The sequence below is a fragment of the Drosophila mojavensis genome, unplaced genomic scaffold, assembly GCF_018153725.1.
Source record: "Drosophila mojavensis isolate 15081-1352.22 unplaced genomic scaffold, ASM1815372v1 contig_36, whole genome shotgun sequence".
NCBI lineage: Eukaryota > Metazoa > Arthropoda > Insecta > Diptera > Drosophilidae > Drosophila > Drosophila mojavensis.
The window spans coordinates 10,177,429-10,200,359 of NW_025318858.1; the positions used below are offsets into that span (position 1 = coordinate 10,177,429).

At 31.3% G+C, this 22,931-nt stretch overlaps 1 protein-coding gene across 5 annotated transcripts in view; it reads right to left on the reverse strand.

The window, feature by feature from the left end:
* The window catches only part of LOC6576449 (neuronal acetylcholine receptor subunit alpha-7), a 119,683-nt gene that overhangs the window by 258 nt on the left and 96,494 nt on the right, over positions 1–22,931 (reverse strand). The window contains exons 3-11 of one of the 5 annotated variants that reach the window (XM_044008596.1): positions 22,088–22,423; positions 21,772–21,847; positions 18,154–18,348; positions 16,991–17,077; positions 15,167–15,276; positions 7,496–7,647; positions 7,264–7,386; positions 6,973–7,111; positions 5,584–5,839 (exon numbers count right to left, since the gene is read on the reverse strand). In XM_044008596.1, coding sequence (XP_043864531.1) covers positions 5,687–5,839; positions 6,973–7,111; positions 7,264–7,386; positions 7,496–7,647; positions 15,167–15,276; positions 16,991–17,077; positions 18,154–18,348; positions 21,772–21,847; positions 22,088–22,423 — 1,371 coding nt within the window. In that variant the 3' untranslated portion in view covers positions 5,584–5,686. Of the gene's footprint in view, positions 1–5,583; positions 5,840–6,138; positions 7,112–7,263; positions 7,387–7,495; positions 7,648–15,166; positions 15,277–16,990; positions 17,078–18,153; positions 18,349–21,771; positions 21,848–21,916; positions 22,424–22,931 lie in introns of those variants that run through there. The other 4 variants (XM_032728504.2, XM_044008594.1, XM_044008595.1 and 1 more) reach the window with 4 other exon arrangements.

Below are 22,931 nucleotides of genomic sequence, written 5' to 3' on the forward strand. Positions count from 1 at the left end.
TATTAGATTAGTATTGGTTATTTAATATGTTATTAATAGGGAGTATATAAGGTATATGTGAGGTGATATTCGCATGCAATTTAATGGATATTGAATGCAAAACTATGTGCAGATTTATGAAAATATATATAGGCTTTATTGGTATTGATTTTTTTTTTTTTGTCGATTATCGTTAACTAATTGATAGTGGAATCGGAAGTAAGTAGCAGGAGTATGTAAAGAAATCATGCCGAAATTGTGGGTACACTATATAGATAGGAAAATTTTGTTTCGATTTAAAACAGATTTGTCAACACTTGTACGTAGCATAAATTGAAGATAAAATGGAAGATATATACGTAAATATTTTGTTGTTTTTATACATACACACAGCATCCGTTTGATTTGTTTGGTTCAGGTTAGCTTGATTATATTCTTTTATATTGTATTATTTTGTTATAGCTGTTATAAGAAAGTCTTGTAAAGAATGGACTTAAAAATTTTAGTTTAGCTGGTTTTTGTTGACAAACTGCGCGCGAGACATCAGAATTTTTAGTTGGGGTAAAATTTACTTTTCCGATTAATAGTAATCGGAATATAACATCAGGACTCTAAAAGTGCGAGCTGATGTGAAATTTTACCACTTTGAATATAAATTGCAATACTTGCATTGATTAGTTCTATATGATCGATCATAACCACAAACGACTTCTTTGTACAATTTATTTTTTAAGTAGATGATTGTATGAGTTAAAAAAAATAATAATAATTTAATGTTTTTATATTTTCATACATATTTGCAAATGAGTTTTGAATGTTGTTTAACTAAATAATATATATACACTGAACTGTTCCGATGATGTTTATCATAGATCTTAATACATGTGCTTAGCCTTAGCGTTTTTACCTTTCCGTAAAGTTTTAGTAATCGGATGATCCACACGTCTCGTATTCGTCCTTCGTTCCTTTATAGAGAAAATAAACTTGCGAATCATCCAACTAGTTATCCTTTTTTTTTTTGTTATTTTGTCGAATCATTTCTTTTTATATTTTATTATTGAATAATAATTAAAATTTTACAATCGTTTTTCTCGTTTTGTTTTTGTTTTCCTTTCAATTTGTTATTATTTTTGTTTTGCTTTTTTATTATTTCTATAATTTACTATTCAGGTCAAAATGACCAATTTTCAATTTTTTCTAGTTTATTTTTTAATATACTTCTTGGTTTCTTTTTTCTTTATTTTTTATGATTTTTGTTTTTATATGCAATTATTTAAATTTAAATACTAATAACGACATAAAAAATCAGCGCCTTTTTTCTGTTCTTTTCCTTTTCCTTTTTTTTTTTTTTTTTTTGTTTTCTCATTTTTAAAAATTAATTTAATTGTAATATTTTCTAGTTTACGACTTTTACTTGGTTTTCTGCTTTCTTTTCACTTTTGACTATTATTAATTTCTAATTAATTATTATATTAAAGTTGTGTTTTTCTTTTTTTCTTCTTTTTTTTTAGTAGAGAAAGGAGCATGTTTTTTTTTTTTTTTTAAATAAATATATACGTTTATGTATATATTTTTATTTATTAAAATTCATTTAAATGCAACTAGTTTGTAGGAAAAAGTTTCATCATTTGCGTTTAAATATTTTTTATTTTATTTTTTTATTACATAGTACGCTAAGTTATATATATATATTAATACATATATTATGTATATATATATATTTGCTTTCAGTGTAAAAAAGAAATGTTTATATATAGTATATATAGATGCATATTGTATATACGCATCCATATATAATTATTTATGTATTTGTGTATGAAACAAAGAAACATTTTCCAAACTGTTTTCTTGTATGTATTAGAAATGTAATTTATGTATATAATTTGTATGCTTTCTTTTTTTTTTCCTTTCTTATATGTAGTATTAAACTCTTGAACCGCCTGCATAAACTGCTCAGCGTTTTCATCTTCACGGGTGCACTTTGTTTATTTATTAATATTTGTATTTTTTCTTATTTTCTTCTTCTCTTTTTCGTTTTTTATTTATTTTTTATTTTTTTTTACATATTTTTCTTTTTTTTTTTTTTTTTTTTGGTTTCTTTGGGCGCTGTCTTTCATGTAATTAGTATTTAAATCTATTTGCTGATGGTTGTTAAAAATTGCTTAAGTTTACTTTCAATCGGTCTGTACTTGAATATTTACTTGTTAAGAGATTGGCAAGCCTTACACTGTTGCTCTATATTCAATTAAACTGTCTTACAATTGTTTTCCATATTTATATTCATATATACTCAGCTGTGTACAGATACTAAAAAAATTGAGCTCAAATTATGACAAAATGTTTTAAAATATTTTAAAATTAATTATTGTTATTATTTTTCATGCTGGCAGCTTGTTTGCTATTTATTTCATCTCTCTATTATATGTATGTATATTGTAGTAATTGTTTGTGCCTAATAGGATCGAAATTTTGTTCTCTTAAATTTAACATAAGAAATGAAAACTATATGTGAATTGTGTTGAGCAAATATCATCAAAGTAAAATTTAAAATTTCACCTTTGTTTTAATATACATATGTAGTTTTTATTATATAATTTTCGCAATGATTGGATTTCAGTTTGTTTTTCTTCTCTTTTTTTTTTTAGTTTATCAAAAGCTAACCTTAACTTTACTGTCCCATAAATTTCGACAATCTTAAAAACACTACGATTTCAAAATTGATTAAAAAATAAAATATGTTCATATTGTAAAAAAAAATGGAATACGAAAATTTAAAAAAAAATTTTTGTTTTTGTAGAGTTTCAAAATTCTGTGTTTGCTTATAAATGGTATCAAAAACAGCATATAAAGATTTCATAAACTTCGAAACTAAATAGAAAAATAAACAGAAAACAAATAGAATCAAGAGTTCTTTTATAAATCTTTCGATCCCCTGCTAAGTCATTCCATATACGAGTTAAACTATTGCAAAATGTATTTGTTGGTGTTGCTGAGCTCATTATTTGAATCTTAATTATTATTTTTTTTATGATTTATTTACGATGTGTGTTAAGCTACTTTAAACATATGACATTTATTTCTTTTATATTTCTTTCTGTTTTTTGGAATTGTATTTTTAAATATTTGAATTTTATATATATATATGCAAATGAATATATATTGATTTTATGGTTATTAATGTTTTTTTTGTTGTTCTTCTCGTTGTGGTTTGTTTTTTATTCAATTTTAGTTTTTTATATTCAAAGAAAAATTCTGATTGTTTTCAATGCACAAGATTTACAATGAGAAGCAGAATTGCTGTAACTTAAAAATTATAAAAGTAAAATGTTAAAATCTGTGAAAGTTTAACATATAGAAATTTATGTTGAGTTTAGGCATGTGAGCATCACTTGAGATTTCTCAGTCTCGCCTGATGCACATGCGATTGTAATTTTTAAGATTTTTGTTGTTGTTTCTATTATGTTGTTGTTTTTTTTTCTTCTTCTTCTTATGTTTAGAAATTGTGTGCTTGGCTAGTTTTGTGGACAGTAACATACGACTTGATCGGAAGATCTTCAAGATACATTTGTATGAAAACATCAGCAGCCAATAATTGAGTGAGTGTCTGAATGAAATGTAAGACTCAAGTCTAATGAATCTTTTCTCTTTTTATATATGTGTGTATGTTTGTTTGTGTGTTTTGTAATATGTATGTATAAAGCTCTCTCTCATGTGGTTGTGTATGTTGTTGTGCGCGCAATACTGGAGCAAAGCACCTAATTTGTCATGCACCCTACATGTTTTGTGTACATTGATGATGTTCATTGTTATTGGTATTTTGTTTGCCTAGTATTTTTCTGGTATTTTTGTTATGTTGCGTAGCATTGTATGTATTTTGGTGTTTTCTACCAAATTTCAGTATTCCATAGTTTAATGTATTTTTTTAGTTTTATTTTTTATGAAAATAAAAAAGAAAAAAGAGTAAGTAAACAGTTTTTTTTTTTTTTTGTTAAATAAAAGAATACCGAAAGATAGTTTTGTGTTCTGTTTAGATACATTCGCTGTTCTCAATCCAATAAAGGAGCGAACCTTTGCTTGAATGTGCCTCAGCGCATCAAACAATAGTTCGATCGATCATTGTTTGCATCACCAAAAAAATCATGCAATTCATCAACACGCAGATATTATTGCTCGCAACCATTGAAATTTCAATCATTTGTGTGTGATTTTTTATTTATTTATTTTAATTTTTTTTTTTTTTTGATACTCAATTAATATTTTGTTTTATCTTTCGCTTTGCCGTTCACATCCAGATGTAATGCAGTTTAGCTTGCATTCCATTTGCTGTGCACTCTCTGGGCTAGGTTTTTCTTTTATTATTTATATACTGAGTAGGGATATTCAGTATTTTTTTACACTGCTCGTTTTTTCTATTTGATTAAATTTTGTAATTCCAATTGATTATATGTGCTTTTCTCTGGCTTCAATTCGAAGGATGGGTTATTCTATTGGTTTTGTTTTTGCATTTAGCTTAGGGATAGGATTTGGTTTTTATTGTTTTGGTTTTTAAGTTTGTTTCGAAAATAAAATAAAAATATTAAAGGGAAGGGTTTTACGTACAAATGTCTTGGATATGTAGCTCGTCATATTGGTTCTGTTTAGAAATGCAGTTTGATCTAAGGGACTCTAATCTTATGTAGTTCATACAATTCCTTAAAAGTTTTTTTTTTTGTTTTTTTTTTTTTTTTTTTTTCTATTAAATAATACTTTTTTTTAGCTGGAAGCAATGGAATTGTTGATCATATGAGAAAAATCTGGAATCTGGAAAAGCTACATGAATAAACTGACTTTAAGTAAAATTTTCAAGAAGATTTAATTTTTAATTTTTTTTTTTTTTGCTTATTTAGTTTTTATTTTCTTGGAGTCAGTTAGCCTAATAATTTGTTAGCTGGAAGAAGAGCCAGCTCATCGATAAAAAAAAATCAATTAACTAAATAATTCGAAATATCAAACAACGTTGGGTGTCGCCTACCATTTGGATCCATTAAATTTCTACTATGTATTTCACTTTATAAAGCTCAATGCTATATAAAGAGGAAATTGAGCGTATACAATCGAAGTCTTCGAAAAGTTTTATGTAATACTGCAATTTCTTTGAAGTTGTTCTTGCTTTCTCTCATTTTTTATTTATATATTGGAAAAGTTTTCTGAGAAAAATTGCTCCTAAAGTGTAAAATATACAAATCTTTAAAGAAAATATACCCGTGTCATTCTTGTCGTCTTATTTTCTTCAACTGCTTCGCCATCTATTTCTTCTTCTTATTTTTGAAATATTTCAAATGGAAGAAACTTAATTTCTGGTTTTTTTGGGAATTTGTGGTTAGGAAATATTTTTTTTCTTTGGAATATAAAAAATGTAAACAAATTTTAGTTAAAGTTGTTCTTTTTTAAGTCTCTTTAGGGTAGGTTTTGCTTTAAGGGATTTGTTTAAACGAGTTTTTGCTTTTAAATTATTGTTTTTCCTTTTTTGTATTATTTAGTCAATGTTTTTTTTAAAGTGTTTTTCTCTTTTTTTTTTAATTTTTTGTGTTTTTTTTTTAGTTTTTTTTTGTGTTTTTTTTTTCTTTAAATGTTTTTAAATTTACTTAAAAAGTTTCGTTATTAATTTAATAATTAACAAATTGATTTTATAATAAAACCAATAACAATAACCACCTCGCCCATATGGCTACGAGACAATAATATGTGGTGCTGATAGTAGTACAGCTATTGTGGCTAATATTGTGAACATTGTGAATATGATAAGGCACAGTCTGTCAACGACCATAGCTGCAAATTTCCAATCATTGGCAATGTCATTGTCCTCGTCCTCTTTACGTAGCTATAGAATTACAATTTTTAACAAATGACGAGTTTTTTTTGTTTTGTAGTTTTTTGTTAAATGTTAATTGTAAATTTAATTATTAATATATATTTAATTGATTTTATGTATATGAGAGAGAAAGTTTGGTTGAGAAATTTTGGAGAGAGAAAAAGAAGCAAAAATAATTTCATATTGGTTTTATTTCTTTACTAAATTAATAGAATTTTGTTTTAAATGCAAACTAAACTAGGGATTATATAGGAATTATATATGTACTTGAAGTGCAACATAATTTTAAAATTAGAAGTATAATTTTAAAAAATCTTGTATGTATATATTTAGTATATGCATGCAATTTGATTAATTTGTTCAAAAAGTTTTCTAGTTTTTGCTGTTACCTAGATATTAAATAAATATTAAATAAGTATGCCTATTTAAGCCTTAAGCCTCTGCAGAGATTTTAAATGACCCATAAAAAACTTAAAATCTATTTAAATATTGCAAAACATTTACAAATCTGTGTTGAGTAGGTCGAAAAATCCTTTTTAAATATATATATATATGAAGCTCACTTAAACTCCACTCAATGTGAAATGAAACCATATTTTTTGCTTGGAATAGTGTGTAAATCTCGTAAGACTAGACTAGTCGAGACTATATATACAAATGAACAGACTTGCTCCAACCAAGAGTCCAACCAAGTTTTATGGCAATAAGAAACTATAAACAATGAGAAAGTCACTTAAACTTGAATTAATAAGAACAGTTTTTGGAGTTGAATTTGTGAGAGCGCAAATGTCGCTCTGCCTGTAGCCCTTCTCCCTGTCCTCATTTTCAATGTGTCAGAGTGAGCTGAAGAGCAAGTTCATAGAGTCGAAGTGGCAACGAGTCAGACAATACAAGTTTAACGTATTGTATAAACATCCTCAGCACCAAATAGACAACTACATATACTCAATAAACTCCCTAGACTATTCAACCCACTTTATATTTCCATCTACTATATAACATGCTCTGCGAGGGTATATAAAAAGCATATATTTATATCAAACATGTGTTCTTCTCAAACGAAAGTAAAGTAATAATTTATTCAAGCCTTAAACAATAGTCTAAGTAGTTTGTTTATGTATGTTGACAACGAAAGCACTTACCTGATCAGTAATAAAGCGAATTTCCTTTAAGATTAAACCTAATTCATATTCTGTTGATGATTTGATGTACGTATGATGTGTCACCGCATCGGGCATTCGTGTGCTGCCAATAGGCCCAATGCTGCCATCGTCGCCTTGCCTGAAAGCCAAATAAGAAAGGTTACGCGTTTATTGGCAAGCCACTAAATTGGGATTAGACTGTGCGTGTGTGTGTGTGTGTGTTCGTGTGGGCCATTGTCTGACTGTCTATCTGTGCTTGTATATGTATATGTGTATTCTTATTTTTGTTACCCATAAACCGTGCGATAGAAAGCCGGATTGTGTGGCAGTGTTCCGCCGGGCGTCATGGGGCGACAATTGTGTCGAAAATCATCATCAATGTCGAGCACATTGGCCAGCAGCGACTTGGAGGAGCTTTAAAATAGAAATCACATTTAGCATATAAACAGATCGTTGGTATATATAATAAATGATATATAAATATATATAGTTAGAGTATTTGTTTGGTTTAGCATATAAGTACCGCTCTTTTAGCTCAACATCGGATAGTATCTGATGTTTGCGCTCGGACGATGTATCCGAGCAGGGCGTTGTCGGAAATTCCAATATCAGCGGACGTCCCGGTCGACTCATGCGCAATATCCATGGCAGCCAGCATAAAAATACGATGCGTATCTGTGATGCGTGCGGCGTGCAGCAGGTGAAAATTGAAACGTTTAGTAGACGGAACTGCAGAGATGAACTCGACTCCAAATGCGTGTAAAACGAGTTGTATTTTCTTTCTTTTTTCTTTTTACATGAGCCCCACTGGCATGTGTGTGCGTGCGTGTGTGTTTGTGTCTGGCTTTGGCCAAATATGTGGCGTACTTAAAGCGAGCAGACAACAATTTATTGAGCTTTGACATGAACATAGGCAAAGACACAAACACACACACACGTACACACACACGCGATTATGATTTATATTTGATTCCGATTCAACAAATACGACGTCCATCCAGGGACAGACAGAGAGTCAGAGAGAGTGAGAATGAAGGAGACCAGTGTTGTGTATGACATTTGATTGTGGTGTTGGGCAACGTGGTGTGCGTTACACTATTACACTTAGCTATAATAATATTTATGTGCGGCGCCTTTCGTCTGTGGCTCTGGCGCTTATTTATCGCTATGTTGCATGCAAAATTTATGATTTACAATAACACACACACACACGTCACAACAGCAACAATGATAACAGCAACGACAACAACAACAACAGGAGCAATAACAACAACAACAACATGAGCAAAAACACTGACAACAATTTTCATACATATTAACTAAGGCGGAGATCCACATAAATATGCACACTCGCACACTCAAACTCTGCTCTATTGCTTGTTGGCTATAAATAATCTACGCATTTACACGCTCACACTCACTCATAAACCCACACTTGACATTTATTCACATTTGATCTAGAAATGACCGGAGGGATTTCTGCAACAAGTTTTGTCCCACAAATTGATTTTAAGTTTCATTTTCAATTAGATTTTTGGGGCAAAGCTTCAATATTAAATATATAATATTTATTTTTATTTAAACCTATTGTCACCTACAATCGTGTAAGAAATATTTCTTTGAAATAATTAAAAAACTAGTATTTTAAAATATTTAAAGTTTGCTTTCGAACTTTAATTCTCGAGCGGATTATATTTAATCTTAGTTAAAATATATAGCTAGCCATAAATTACCTTAATACTACAGAGGATTATCATTTTCATAATTTTTAATATTTATTACTTTCCCTTATGCAATATGTAATAAGAAACATTTTACATCATATTTTTCAAGTGAATTTTGTAATTTAAAAAAATGTTTTTTCGCTATTATTCCAATAAATTTTTAAAGATGCCAATTGTATTTTTAAAATAAAGCAAACAAAAAGTACTAAAAAAAAAAGCTGTCAAAGTATGCTAAGTCTTTCTTTTAAATATTATTATTTGAGAATAAGTACTTGAATTTGTAAATCCAAACATTTGAAAAATATGTCATATATGTACATTTGCTAATATATTATATTAATTCAAATATGAATATATGAATTCAAATACGTAATTGAATTAGATGTTCTACTTATGATAAAATAATTATTTTAAAACTTATTAAAAATATTGATTTTGTATAATAAATTCAGCTCGAAGTTTAAAGCCCTTTTATTTTCTTAATTTTTAAATGGCAATCTGTGTACGACTTCCACAATCTGAACTCAATCTCATGTGCCATTCGTTTATATTCTTACCCGCTAGAGAACTGCAAGTCATGCATTTAAATGTTATTCGATTAAATCTGTTGCCAAGCAAAATAAAGTCAGGCACAAGCTAAAAAGATTTTCTCAACTGCAAATGGAAGTTTTATTTGCCAACAAATCAATCGAGTCGCCCCCATGAAATATTCCATAACGTTGTTTACTTTTGATTAAAGTTCCAAGTGCAGCTGAGTAAAGAAACAGCTAAAATCGAATCGATTGTCAGGCTAAGCTGCACTTCATTCGGTGACTAAACAACGTTTCATTCTATTTTTCTGGCTTGTTTTTTAAGCTTACTTGTAATTTTTTTTTTTTTTTTGGTCACATTGACATCTGCTGCAGCGAGTACTCTACAATGTGGCCTCACCTACTTCCCCCTGCCAATGTCCCTGCCACCCCTTCCATTGTCTTGTAGTTCTTTGACGTTGGCGGTTCGCGCTAACAAGCGATGGATACATGGAAATGCGCTTGAGGACGTGGCATGCAAACCAAATGCAAAGTTTCAAATGCGATCCAATGGAGACTCTGGCAGCTGGATGGGGACTAGGTACGTAGAGCCATGCTATCCATATCGCTGGGCCATGGGATGCGTTCTGCCACAGACCGCAGCTGTGTTAGTGGTTCTTTTTTCTTTTTTTTTTTTTTTTTTTTTTTTATTGCTGGCTTTGTGCAAATTTTGTGCAAATTGATTTGTTGTTATCACATAGAGCAACGTAGCTTGAAGCGAGTGTTGGTGATAGAAAGAGTGAGAGAGGGAGAGAGGAAGGTGGAGCCCTGCCCTAAGCGCTGCACATTTCTAATGCACCTGCGTTTGCCAATTGGCTCAATTTTCATGCCTGTGTCACGACAACTTCTTGCAACTGGGCCAACTGTCGCCTTGCCACATATCTACGTGTGTATTTGTGTGTGTGTGTGTTTGTACTCGTTTTGGGGCTCTACTTCAATTGCTCCAAATTCAATTGCATGTTGAGTCGGCACAAGGGCCTGTCCACATTCTTGAAAGCGAAAAAAAAAAAAAATGTGGAAGAAACGGCTATAGAAAAGTTTTCATGTGACTGACTTCTTAAAAGCCAATTGACTTTCTGGCTGAGCTGCCTTCAGTTTAGCGGGCTCCCTTGCTTAGCCAACTTGTGAGCCAAGAACTTGTCCTATGTATTGTATACGGCTCACAAACACACACACACACACTAGGAACGTTGGAAGCATTGCGAGCTTCCATTATGCTCTTCATGCAATTGCAATAATGTGCAGAAATTGCTTTCCACTTGACGTCTTGGCCATGTTCAATTGGCTCAAATAAAAATTCTAGCAAAAAGAAGAGAGACCCAAGCTCATGATAGCCAGCATTAGATGTGCATTATGTGCTCTGGTTTCAGATATTCTAATTTTGCCAGCGATACGAGCACTTGACATGAAATTGCTTTCAAAGGCACTGCACTATGGGGAAAAATCCAAATTATCGGGTATTAATTAATAACTTAAAAACTAAGCCAGATTTTTTGATCCGGTTTTTGTATTATTAATATGTATACCATCAGAAATATATTTTAGAAAAATGGGCGTGTCACCGCCCACCCAAAAAAAATTTATTAAAATTTTGTATTAAAAATTATTTTTTTTTTTAAGAATTTTGCTTGTTCATACTTTAAAATAATAATTTTAATTGAAAACAATCGAACTTTCATAAAATCGAAATTAGTTTTCTTCAGTTTCGAGTTCCAAATCAGCCAGAAATATTGATCCGCTAAAAAAATTCGGGTTCTTCAACTGATTTAATTGTGCCTTCAACTTTACATAATACAATACGTACAACTTCATTAGACAGCGACCTTTATGCTTTCAAACTCTTTTCTAAAGATTTGCCGAAGAAATAATCTGATCAGATGTATCCATTGTTAAAAACCATCAGCGAAATTATGGATTCTGCTCTCATGCTCTCATGCATGATGAAATTAGTCTGATTTATAGACCTGGTTGGGCAAATCAGACGCTTCCTTACAAAAAGCCTACAGGATGAACAGTACTTTCCATAATCTGCCTCAAATGAACAATTATTTTTATAAACATTTGCTGTCATAGGCAGTCATTCATAGTTGTCAGCTAGTTTTTGTTCCTGCTGCATTTCTTCCATTTGTAATTTATATTTTGGCAAAAAAAAGCGGCTTTTGCTTTTTTAATATCATTTATAAGTTGAATCAATATTAGTCTTATTTAGTTTCAAAATCACAATTACTATTTCTTGGTTAGAGTTGCCTTTTTCATTGAGCCAAATATCACACAGGTCAGCTCATAGTCACCTGCTAAAAATTGATTTGCGCCGGTTGTGCGCAAAAGTGCACATTGAGACAAAGGCACTAAGATCCCAATTGATTACTCTATAACATGCAATTGGAATTACACTGGTGCGCCCTGGTGGCTGTTTTATATGTCTTTGCAAAGTTTAATTTTATTTACAAGAAATGAAATTTGACAACATTTGCTAATTATACAATAAATGATTAAAATAAGTTCAAACATCAATTGGTTTTTAAGCCAACGCATAGTAGAAGCCCTAAAAATTCATATCCTTTTTAAATTTCTCAAAAATAATGTCTGGTCATTGAATAACGATGATTTGAAAATCGGCTAACACAAATTGTAAGCTGAAGGCAAATGCTTTTCGAAGATAACAGCTGACTTTAACAGCTGTTAGGCTTAACAGTGGACTGTTATTCAACATTTTGGGTACAGTACCTTAAAGTTTGGAGTTTTATTAAGATGTTAACATAAAAAAATTATAAATTTTCATACTTCGCAAAAATGACTAAATACCCGAAAAACGGCAAAATTCCCCATAGTGCACTGGCAAGCGGATATACAATATAAATTTCGAATAATTCGCTGAGGAAATGAACAGATGAAGTTTGTTTGCGGCAGTCGAACGTAATTGTTCTTAAAATGAATTGACTTTTATAAAGTTTTAGATATATAAACTGAAATAATTTGAAAAAAAAAAATATATATATATATATATTAGCAGAAGCTATAACTGAATTTGCTCTTTAGCTAACAAATCTGATTACAAAGCAGGCTTAATTTGTCTTATTTTTTATTTTTTATTTTTCTTCCCTTGTTTTAATACATAATTCACTTTATAAATATTATAAAATTATTATGGCAATATTATATTTTGGGAACCTATTCAGCGTAATCAGACACTCATATAACTCTATAAATAAGCTTTAATTAAATCTCAATTAGCTTAAAATAATATATTTAACATAGGCTTACCGCGCATGACATTAATCTCTTTATAATAGCTAACTAATTATGTAATCCCATATTGAATTAAGCTCTTAAATTACGGAAATAATTGGTCCAAAACATAGACAACCTACAACGCACACCACATGACAGCATTGCATACACAAACACATTTAAAGCAATTTACACAACTGAGCCTTAAAAAAGACATAAATATATATAGCATATGTATATGTATATATAATGATATTAGTCTGCACTTTGAGCTGTGGAGAGAAATACGAGTAGTAATATAATAAGTAGAGCATATTGTGCAACTAGCTCAGAGTGAATAATTTGGGTTAGTTGGATTTCGGTTCGATTTCATTTCGTTTTTTTTTTTTTTTTTTTTTTTTTTTTTGTGAATGGGTAAATGTGAACAGGCAGGCGAAAGATACTTATACATATAGACAGAGAAAGCGAGAAAGAGCGTGACATTTGCTTATATAAAGTAGGAAAAAAAGAGAACACAAGTTATGGGCCCAACATCAACATTACGATATTTTTCATTACATAAATTATTTTATAGTAGACATATTTAGTACTCTTTCTTTTTTATTTTTTTGCTCTTTTATAGCAGACATGTTGGCTAGTTCACATAGTTCACATAAAAACAACATTTAGTATTTTTTTTTTTTGTACTCTGTACATCCGTCCGTCACTTTGCTAACTCGTAATATATTTTCTGGGTCACACACACACTCTCATATGGACGCGTATGGGGGTGTTGGGGACTTTGGCCAAATACAGAGTTCTAAAACAACAAAAAACAGCTTGCATAATCGCCTCTAAGTAGGCTTTAAACGAACACAATTATATTGATATTCATATAATAAAAACGAAATATCAAATATACGAAATATATGAAATATATTAAATTAAAAATGTATTACAACAACAACAACAAACGGGGCAGAACAACAATATAAAATTACAATAATAACAACAATTATAATATATTCATATTTATATATATATATATTTTTTTTTTTTTGTTGTGGATATATATGTTGTTGGATATAAATATATATATTATGCAGGTGCAGCAACTAGTAAAATTGCATTTTGCATGACTTAATTTTTGTTTTATTGTTTTATTGATTTTATTGAAGGTTTCCAAGAGCCATGAATGGAAGATGATTTAAGTGAATTATGTATATACTGTATATATTAGAGATAAATTCATTTGAAGAAATGTTTTATTTATGAATTTACTGTAATTATTATGGCACGAATGCTTGCCAAAAATTTGATAGCCTGGGCGTTGTTCTCTATTCAAATGTCATCTTCGTTGCAGCGAGCAAAGGTCTGTTATCGAAAAGAATATCAAATGAGCCTCTATGTACATGTAAAATAGATGCACAAGCTTAAACATATTATTTCCATAATAAATATGACGCTTCCAATGTAAGCAAGCAGAATTATTTTAAGACATTCTCTCTGCCGGCTTTGCAGTACTTGTTTTTCCATTTCAAACTGATAGTAAAATCTCTGTTACTGCATTTAAGGCAGAGCTATACCATTACGTCGTATGCATTGGCAGACTCATCAACTAATACTACTATTTAAAAAAACTCCAATTCTGCATTGCTAACATAGCAGAAGTGCATAGTGGCAATTGAGTTGCTTTATATGTTTCTTGAGCTGCCAGAGCCATTATAAAATATTTCTGACATTTTCATTCTAATACATAATCTAATCTTCTTGAAATATATATACATATATGACTATACATACATCTATTTAATCACATTTGTTTATATTATATTTCAAGCTCTTACTTGAATGCAATGCAACAATGAATCTACTCTAAAGGATCGTTCAACGATAAATTAAATTGCGCTTTTCACCTAATTTGCATTCACTGCACTGCATTTATGAAAATGTATTTGAATATTACGCTTAGCATAAATTTATTTAGGATATATACATAATTTCACTTGAATGAACCAATATTCAGCCGGAAGCACTTCAAATATTTGCGGCATTCTGGCCGAACGAATTGTGGTAAAGCTTTGCAATTTAGTTCGAGGCTACAATTAAAATTTGTAAATTGCTGATTAAAGTTGGTGGATTTAAATGTGAATTTTATTTTTGTATCGTTTCGTTTTTTTTTTTTTTTTTTAATTTTTGATTTATTTTTACATGGAGAAAGCAAAAACATAAATGCACACAAACAACAATAATAACGCAAATTAACTAAACAACAAGTAACAGAGGAAACACAACAACAACAACAACAACGAAAACATTTCTCTAACACATAAATTATTTTTAGCGCATTTCTCACAAATCAAAAAGAATAAATATATATATAGAGCAATATATATATATATATATGTGTATGCACTTGGTTTGTCTCTGTTTTATATAAATTATATGAAAGTAAAGCTAAATGGCTAATGGCAGAAGCAGAGCAGAGTAGCAGGTGCTGCTGCTGCTGCTTCTATGTTTTTTTTTTTTGCCCTGATGATAGGTGATGAAAGGCAGTGGGTGTGGCGGGGCTAACATTTCGCATTACTGCAATCTTTTTATTTTTGTATTGATTTTTTGTTTTAGTTATTTGATTTGGATACGAGTTTGATTTAGATTTGTGGTTTGAATGACCCATTTTGGAAAACTTACCCATTCGGACATTTCGTGCGTATCAGCATTTCGATGATGATAATTTAATATTAAAATCGTTGACACAACGGATGAAGCTACCATAAACATTATGCAATTGAAATATGTACCTGTTGGTTGGTTGGGCGTGTTGTCATTTTTTTATATATATATTATATTGAAACAAATATTCATATAAATATATATATATATATATATATATTTATATATGTGTATGCAAGAGGAGCATAGTTTATATTTTCAATCGTTTATCGTTGGGTGTATTTGTGTGATTTTTCAATGTGGTGCAAATATGGGTTTTCATTGGATTGTGTATTGTTGTTTGTTTATTTGTTTGATTAGTTTTATTAGTAGTTGTTTTTGTGTGTGTGTCGAGCATAGTTCAGGGTAGCATATTTCGTTCAGAATTCATTCAGTGTTTCATATATATTATTGGTTTAGCAAAAGTTATATAATTGATTTTTTTTTTTTTTTTTTTTTTTTTTTTTTTTGAAAGAAAGAAAAAAAGGCAGAGAGATATATACAAATATTTGAGTTAGTATTTTTATATGAAATGCATCAAAATCTTTGCAATTTACGTTTAAGACTTTCTTAATAGATTTTCTAGGGAAAAAATATATTCATATTTTTTAAAAGACACACACAATTAATATTTTTAGTGATTATATATAGAATTAGACACTCAAAAACTGAATTAGATAGTTTAAATTGAACAATAGAGTTAGGTTATATTGTATTTAAAATTTTTAAGAAGTTTTTTAGGTTAAATATTTCAATATAAATTGGAACAAAGTTAAACTGGCAGTATTTTTTTTTTAGTAATAATTTTAAAGACATTAATTTTAGAGATTAGAGAATATAGCTCAATTGGTTGTAATTCAAATAATTATTTTGTATGGGTTGTTTCTTAAGCAAATATGAGTTTGTTTCAATTATGAAAACTGTCTAATAAGGGATGGCATAATTAATTGCATAATAGAATCGATTTTGAGAATTTTTCGTCTTTATTGCTTTCAAGAAACATCCGATACAGAATGGCATATCATTCGATTGGAAGTATTATAAATGGAATTGATTTATCACAACCCAAAAAGGATTGATAATATAGCGTGCAAAAAACTCGTTTTCAAATGTGTGTGCATGTTATCAAACCAACTCGTGTGTTCTGTGTGTCATAACTGCAAATTACGAGTATTTATTGGGAAATTTCATAATAAATTCTCTTTAAAGCTTTTATTTTTTTTTTTTTTTTTTTTAGTTTTTAGTTTTCTTTCATTTAGTTGCATTTAGTAGATTTTATAGTTTCTCTACGGATTTAAGTTTTTTTTTTTTATTTTATGTTTAGCATCAGCTTGCGATTTCTTTCTGCACTTTAAAGTCAAATTGATTATTTAACTTTAAAGCCAAAGAAACTGCTTGAATAAATCACAAAAAAAGCTGATCCAAGGATTTTCTCAGTTTTTAAAATGGTGTGTCAAAGTTTTAATATTATAAGATCATCGGATTTTAGTTGATTATTAAAATCGTTTTAGAAATGCATGAATATATATGAATGTAACTTCAATAGCAACGTTAGAGTTATGATAGATATAGATTTATATAAGTTTTTATATGGTTCTATATACTGTGAACTGTAAACAGAAGAACACACGAACTCAAAAGCAAAGTCGAACGTAGACACAGCGCAACAAAACAAGTATATTTATATATATATATATATATGAGGATATTACAAGAATTACATAGATATGCATATGTATATATAGAACATATATATATATACGATAACTGGTTAAGGAAATGTGGTAAACAAAATGGTCTTACCTAACAGTGGCACGGCATCTGAGGTGGCGGGCATTGTCTCGGCAACCATATTAAGGAACACGGTCAACGAAAGCAAGATCGTAACGCCTAGATATAGAAAACGAATATATATGGTTTATTATGTATGTAATGTGGCATTTAAGTATCTATTTAATATGCATAGAATATGAATTGCAATTAAAGTAAATAAATAACTATATTTTAGCTAGTTTTCAGTTTTAGCATATATTAATTTTATGGTCAAAGCCAACTAGAAACTTAGTTAAGCTATAATGAATATCGTTAAAAAGTGCCTTTCCTATATCCATCATTGCCTGTCAAGCTCGCACTTCAACTACTTAAAGTTCTGTAAGGAGCCCATCAATAACTGTTTATGATATTCAAATTTGTCTGCTTTCCGGCTACACCACACCGTCCGTCCCCCATTTGAGCTGCATAGCTCATATTTTCGTAGCCCCGTCAAGGGCTGCTTTCAATAGTTTGGCTCATCTTTTTCACCCTCAGCTCATGGCGTCATCAACGCCCAACAGCAGCGACGCTCTGCTCACAGTAATAACATCTAATGTGAGACGTCAGTCAGCCAGTCAGTGAGTCAGTTAGTCGGCTCCAGGCCCGTCTAGCTGCTCTCTAAGCACTCATCAACAGCAAGAGAAGGCCGTTTTTTGTTTATTTTTTTTTTTTTTTTTTTTTTTTTTTGAACTGCTGCTGGGTTGCCTGTCATTATTGTAAAAAGCACTTGGCAAATACTTTTAAAAGCGCCTCAAGAGCTGACAAGTATTTTTTTATGGCATAGCAAATTCATATGAAAATATTATATTATCTATTCAACTAAATATGCGGGAATTAACTAGATAAATTTTTTAATTGAAGTTGAATGAGAAATAGGTCAGTAGAGAAGAGCCGTTGAGGCGAAGAAGTGAAGTTTTGAAGTATTTTTTATTGAACTCAATTATTTATTAAATTTTAAAAATATTCTAATTTTTTTCTGTAGTTTACAAATGTATTGAGAATTGTATGGTAAAAACATTTTCAATATTTAAAATACGGCTTAAGCACATTAAAAAATTTCAAGAAATATTTGGTTAAATTTTTTCTTTTTTGCTTACTAATAAGACTTTTAAAAAATGAATAATAAATATATAATATAGAGGAGAGTTGCTCACCCAGCGACAGCTTTTCACCCGAATCCGGAGGCAGTGTAAATCCGAGTAGAGCCATGGATGCAATCAGCACACAGGGTATAATCAGATTAAAAAAATAGTACAATGTACGTCGTCGTATGATAATGGCAAATGTGATGTCTATATACGGTTCCGGGCAGCAATTGTAGTAGATCTCATTACGTTTACCAGGCACACCTAGGAGCAGCGCATGCACCGCATAAAAGATCAGGATATGTATTAGTAAAGACAAACTCTCAATTTGCACATAAATCAGTTTCTCGTGTTCGTTTTTCTGTTTTTCTCTTTCTCGTGTCAACTTGGGCCATTGTCTGAGCTTTATGTCTAAATTGAGCATGGCATACAGGCAAGAGAATAAGTAAATAGTATATATGTATATAGAAAGAGAGCGAGATATATATTTAGATAGAGAAAGTATATTTGGTAAAGCGTGTGAAGAGTAGAAGAGTATTGAAAAGCGTTAAGAAATTTGAGAAAACTTTCATGTCTTTGTGTGTGTGTATGTGTGTTGCTTAGATTATGAATAGGTTGAATAGCTGATAGGAGAGTACGAAATGATATATGCATTAGGTATGAAAGCTTTAAGAGACTGTGTGCATGCTGTGGTTTTCTTCAAGTGTAGTCAAGTTCTCAGTGGGAGTGGCAGTGGGAGAAGCTGTGCGAGGGGGTGTGCGAGTGGGTGTGCGAGTGTGTGGGCGTGTGTATGCTTTTATGCCCTACTGTAGTTTCTGGGCGAAAAGTTTTATTTGCATACGAGCGAGTAACTAATTTGAAGTAAGCGCCGAGACAAACATGTTTCCACAAACTTTTATCACTTTTGCTTGAGTTGTTCGAGCAACAAGCAAAAGTTAGTTAAAGCAATGCAAACGCTTAACGCTCACAATTTGAGGGCTGATTTTTGAAGACTCAACACAGCTATCAAATCTATTTATCTATCTATATTTAGATGTGTGTGTGTGTGTGTGTGCTTGTATATAGATAACTGTAAATATGCTTTAGCAGGTAAAGCCTATCTCTTAATTGCCAACTTAACTTTCATAAACTCATGCCCTCCAAACATGCCAGAGCATTGAAAAAGTTTGGCATATGCCAAGGATTGGACTAAATTATGTGCTGCGCCGGTCTCGACTTAAGCATAGATTACCAGCGCGGATTACACTGACAGCGCACAAAGTATTTAAAAATTATCCTAGCAAATTGTGGAATAGCTGTGGGAAGCTTCCACGAAAAAATATTTTTGCATAAACTGGCAGCCAAAGGCGATTGCCGCAAATTCGCATTGAAAAAGGAAGCAGAAAGATTTAAAAAAAAATGCTGAAGCAACAACGAAAAAAATTTAAAAGCCGGGCAAGAACTTAAGCAAAACTCCCAAAAATTAAGCAGTAACAAAGAGAAATATATATATATATATATATGTATATATACGTATATAGAAAAACAAAGGCGAAATGAAATCATGAAAATGAGTATAAAAAGAAAAGCGTAGCACGTAAATGCAGCAAAAGCAAAAAAAAGGCGAACGAAATAAAAAGACGCAGGCGAAATTTGTTGCACAAACTTTCTCAGCACTTTTGTGTGTTGTGAACTTTTGTGGCCAGTGTTGAGTAGGGAACTTTTTTTGTCTTCCTCTTCTGTGATTGTGTGCAACTGCTAATTTATAGTGTGTGTGTGTGTGTGTGTGTGTGTGTATTTGTATTTGTCTTTTAATTTCTTAATTGGTTTGGTGCGTGGTTGAAAGAGCCAAATCTCTTTCACTGAACAAAAGTTCAGATCTATGTGGTTGACTGTGTATGTGTGTGTGTGAGAGTGTGTGGGAGAGTGTGTGAGTGTGTGGGTGAGTGTATGGTTGGGTGGCTGGCTGTTTAGTTGGTGTTTATGTGGGCGTGCGCAATTCAGCTGCCTTAGCATTTTATGCGGAAAAGTGCAATTTACGCTTCTATGTGCAAGTTCTGCTCGGTTCCTTTTAATTTCTAACATTTCCCAATTCGAGTTTTTATTTCATTCTAGTATTTGCCAGCAGAAGTTGTCTTAGCATTTCGGGGTGGAAGTAATCAAAACTAATGTCAAAAACCATTTGAGAATTACAAAAAGACGCCAATGAATTGGCCAATGGATAATGAAAAGCAATTAAAGAGCTAACAAAAAGGGCAGCATAAAAGGAACGTTATAATAGTAGATACTTAATGGGGATATCTTCTCTATATAAGGTATAGTAGTATTTTCACTATGTTTTCAAATCACCTGCGGCTGGGCTTTACTTAAAAGCTATATCAAATGCTATTTTATATGTATATATTTGTATGTATTATTATTTCTAGGCAGCATTCATTAGAGTCTTAAGAGCACTTGCAGTTCTAAACTGTTTTAGTTCATGCCATAAGAGCTTCGTTTAAAAGAAATAAATTTAGAGATATTTGAGAGAATTTGAGAAAAATTTCTAGGGGGTTGCATACACGGGCCAGGCCTTACCTCATACATAGGTTTATTTATCTTTGAACTACGCGCCAGTGGGCGTGGCATAGCCTAGACTAGCTACAAAAAACTAGATGCCAAACTATGCTACGCCACTGACACGTACTTAAACAATATTTGTTGTTGTTTAAACTAGTTTAAACGAAACGTTTACGCGGCTATTTCGGACTTGAAAAGTTAAAGCGCCCAAGTTTTGATGATAGCTGATTGATATTGATTTTCATTTAATAATTTGTTGATAGAGTGAGTGAGTGGGAGAACACTGGATAAGCGTGTGATTGTTTTTTGAGAGAGAGAGAGTATTAAACAGTTGTAGAGTAAAGCTTAAAGAAGTTTAGTTGGGGTTTGCTTAGTTTGACAGGGTTCAATAGATGCCGTACTACATTCCGTATTCGATGGCCTCGAAATATAAATACATACATAAATATGATAAATGCAAGTTATTAAAATTAAGATGTGTTCAGAACAGTGATGTGAAACGTCGCCAATTGATTGAAGCTGCCTGCGTTGGCGCCTACCAACACTGGCACAACAATCAACGGCTCAAAATATAAACGTTATTTACTTCTTTTTTCTTTTCATTTTTTCATACAGTCTTAGTTTCGAACGGAACGAGTTCGGAACTTAAGCGCGCAACCTGAACCCTGCGTCGGTTGAGTGAGAAATGTCGAATGCCATGTTTTTGTTTCAAGATTTCAGTATTGTAGGTAGAGTACTAGACAAGTATCATGAAAGTCTTCAGGCTTTAGGCCAATGTGTGGGATAATAAGTTTTGCCTCTATCCAGGCAGACGAGAAATATATTCATTATTGTTTCAAGTGGATGACAGTGCCAATGCTTTGGCAGTCATTTCTCAATTTTTCTAATGTCTATGTTTACGTTGTATTTCAAGACAGATAGACAGAGAGAGAAAGAGAGGGAGACAGTGAGGGTAAGTGACAGAGAGAGAGAATGTGAGTTGGAGAGAAAATTGCTTGACATAAGCAACGGATGCCCCCGCTCTAAAGCCAGTTTTGTCTTTATATTTCTATTTTTTTTTTTTTTTTTTTCAAAAGAATTGTTTATCGTTGTTTTCTTGTTCTTGTTCTTGCATAATTTTCGTTTTGTTTCTGGCATTGGCTTACTCACCCAGTAGTTCCCACTCGCCGTTGAGCACGTAACTGCTGATATCACCGCCAGTTTCATCTTGTAATTGCAAATCCAGCTTTAGTTACAAATGGATAATAGGGGGAGAGGGTAGAATAATATAAATATATATATATATCGCTACGCCATCTCCACCTCAAACATAACAAATAAATAATCATTTGAAATCATAAAAAAAAAAAAAAAAACAAAAGATTTGATATAGTTTTGTTTGTTCTTTGTAAGCATAACAACTACGAGCTGTGTACTCCCTTGGTTGCCTTGCTTTTCGCCCTCTCGCAAATTGACTGAATCAAACCTGAAATCCATCATAGGTCCAGCTGCCGAATTTCATTTCGCAGCGCTGATCATCAAATGGAAACCATGTGATATCTATTTTACACGTCGACTTGAATATGCCGGGCGGCACATAGAGACAGGAGCCGTTGTTGCGCACCACGACGTTCGTCTGGTAGGTGCCGTCGAAACCCTCGTCGGCGCTGTTGTACATCAGGACGTCTGGCTTCCAGATGCGATGCGGCGGTATTCGCAGATCCTTAACGCCGCCATAGTCGGACGTATTCCAGCGCAAGTTCATATCGTTCCACTCCAGTTTTAGCCAAACATTCGTGACCAGCAATTGATTTTTCTCGTCCTGCAACGACAGCAAAAACAGAAATTTCATTACAATTTCATTTAATATTCAATTAAAAAGAAAATAGAAACTATAAACAGAATTAACAGTTTAAGCGAAAAGGACATTATAATTAACATAGGATTTGGATATAAATATTTATAAGTGCTGAATGAAGACAAAGAATTTTTTTTTTTCAATATTTGTATTTTGAAATATTATTTAATTATCTAAATATTAAAAAAATATATATTTAAATCCCAATGTCAAGCCCTATTCATCTCTTTTACTTCTGTATTAACTTTTTCATATATAAATATTATTTTGTTATTATTAATTATATATTATAATTATATATTAATTAAATTATTAATAATATCCATTGCTGACAATGACAGTTGACCAAACATTATTAGACCAACATTATTAAAGCCGCATCGCTTTAAGGTATTATGCAACAAATCGTCGAGTCCATTCGCAATAAGCTCAAATATATTGCTATATATAATGAGGGCAGCCCTTTGGGCCA